Source organism: Telopea speciosissima, unplaced genomic scaffold (genome assembly GCF_018873765.1).
Source record: "Telopea speciosissima isolate NSW1024214 ecotype Mountain lineage unplaced genomic scaffold, Tspe_v1 Tspe_v1.1243, whole genome shotgun sequence".
Classification (NCBI taxonomy): Eukaryota; Viridiplantae; Streptophyta; class Magnoliopsida; order Proteales; family Proteaceae; genus Telopea; species Telopea speciosissima.
In genome coordinates, this window is record NW_025318579.1 from 1 (window position 1) to 2,250 (window position 2,250).

Genomic DNA, 2,250 nt, shown 5'->3' on the forward strand with positions numbered 1-2,250 from the left:
GATGAAGAGGGTTGTAGTTGTTGCTGTAGTCGCATATGATGAAGAACGTATTCACTTTACTAAATATATAATAATATATACCTTAAAACAAGGTATAATGAGCACTGACTTTGCCTATTTCTGTAATACCAATCTTTTCTTTGATAATATTTGTACAATTAAAGGATGAGTAGACAGTTTTGTAAACGATAATTCATTTGTGGTTAATCATGTAATTTTTCCTTTAACTTTTGGGGTGCTATTTTCTGTGCCGCAGTGCAGCCTTCTGCCCTAGCACATGGGGGTGGGTGCAATGATCACCCGCCCCTGCACATAATGCCCATGTGCTGGCGCGGCTGCCACTGGCTGCACGCGCTGCTGACACCGTATGCCTGAGAACAGTCTCCCTTTCACCCCCATTCTCTACTATCCAAACAGGATTTTATAGAAACAAGAGAAACAATGGTACTTAGCCGTGTACGATGTGCTGTTAGAAGGCATGCGAAATGACCGCTGGGCCCCCATGGAAAGGCAAAATTTTCCGAGGGCATGGCGATCATTTCTTGTCCATGTGTTTGACCGCAGCACACCGCACGCGCCCAGATAACCTTCTCTTTCCCTTATTAATAGAAAATTAGAAATTTTCCAAAATGCTCCTTCTCCCTCCAAATCGGTCCACTGGTTTAACTCGTTCCATGGCTCGACCTAGACTGGTGCAAAGTGCAAACCAGCCAGACAGTAGAACGTTTCTCACAATCTCACTCTTATCCACTGGTTTAACATGTCCCGCTCTGCTCTGCATGTTTGCAGGTTTGGAACCGCCCGCGCTATTCTTACCATCTTTCTTTTTCATTTTTGTTAAGAGAGCTATCGACACGAGCTAACACAGAATTCTTCCTCCCGCTCTGAGTTTTAATGGCGATGGCATTCTCCTCTGCTGTTTCTTTACGATCTCTTCATCACTCCAAGTCCTTCTCTTCCAAATCCCTTCTCACCACCATACGAGGTCAGTAGCTCAGCCATAGTGTTAACCCCCTTTTAATGTGTAGGCTTCAATTTACTGTTTGTCTGTGCCATTTCAGGGCTTAGGGTTTTATTCTTATTAGTTTTCCAAGTAGTTTTGATAAAACCTGTAACAGAGTGCAGTTAACTGAGTCCATAGTCATGTTTACCATTCTATGGAACTTCGCTCATTCAATTTAGGGTAGTTATTAGTCGTTTGGGGTGGGCGATGTGGGTGTCTGTGAATTTAATTAACTCGTCCCAGTGGATTGATGGTTCCCTTGTTTTAAGCTTGGAGGTTAATCTCGATTGCACTAGCCTCATTCGGGTCGATTGAGTTCTCCTGTTCGAGTTCTTAATTACTATGAGATTTATTACTTCACAGGCATTGTATTGTTGTATTTGCTTCTTCTTGAGACCTTAATCCTTCTCGTATAGAAGTCGCTTGATAAATGGATATAATTTTCAGATTCTCACCTTAGGGGACCCAATTGCGCAAACTTCCGACCTACATGCGCAAAAGTGCTTTCCTGGAGCTCAGCTGCAAATTATCTAAGACTTCAATGTGGCAGTCCTATTGTAGCTAAAGAGTCGGCACAAAAGAGGCAAGTCTTTTTACCGTGAACCAGTTTGTTTTTTAGAGAAGACGGGTTTCACCATACCAATACTTGATCCTTGGTTTCCAAGGGAGCCATACCAAGATTATTACCATTGGAGCAACCAAGGGTATTGGTACCAGCTTGTTTTTTGTTACCTATAATTGAAAACAAGTCATGGAGTGCTTGTGTTGAACACTCCCTGTATCAACTTTTTGGTTTTTGTGTTAACTGGATTGTTATTCTTCTGTTGCTAACCACAGTTTGTCACTTGTTCTTCAGGATAGCGATCGTGAAGTGTGCAACCCTTGATGAAATTGAAGCAGAGAAGTCGTTGATAGAAAAAGATGTTGTAAGTGCATAGCTATTGTTAGAGTGCAGTTTGTTTGAGAACTTATTTAGTTTTGCACACCCACACCAACACGACATGTAATTCTTGTTTGAAAACTTTGTTCCAATGCAAGCACATTATGTAATTTTTCACATTCCTCAGAAAGAAAGGATGGAAAAGACTATTGAAACAGTCCGAGCAAATTTCAATGCAGTTAGGACAGGAAGGGCAAACCCAGCTATGCTAGATCGTGTTGAGGTATGGGCCTGTGCAATCTCATGTCCTTGCTTTCATCATCCATTTTCAATTATATGGTACTACAAGTCAGACTGGTGTGAATGA

At 41.7% G+C, this 2,250-nt stretch overlaps 1 protein-coding gene across 1 annotated transcript; it reads left to right on the top strand.

Moving 5' to 3' along the window:
* Positions 1-880: 880 nt before the first annotated feature.
* LOC122648467 (ribosome-recycling factor, chloroplastic-like) lies at positions 881-2,244 on the top strand (the record flags this gene model as incomplete). Its single annotated transcript, XM_043841670.1, has 4 exons — positions 881-985; positions 1,451-1,586; positions 1,860-1,929; positions 2,071-2,244. Coding segments are annotated over exons 1-4 (471 nt in total), but the record flags the coding sequence as incomplete, so codon positions are not given.
* Between the last annotated feature and the right edge of the window lie 6 nt (positions 2,245-2,250).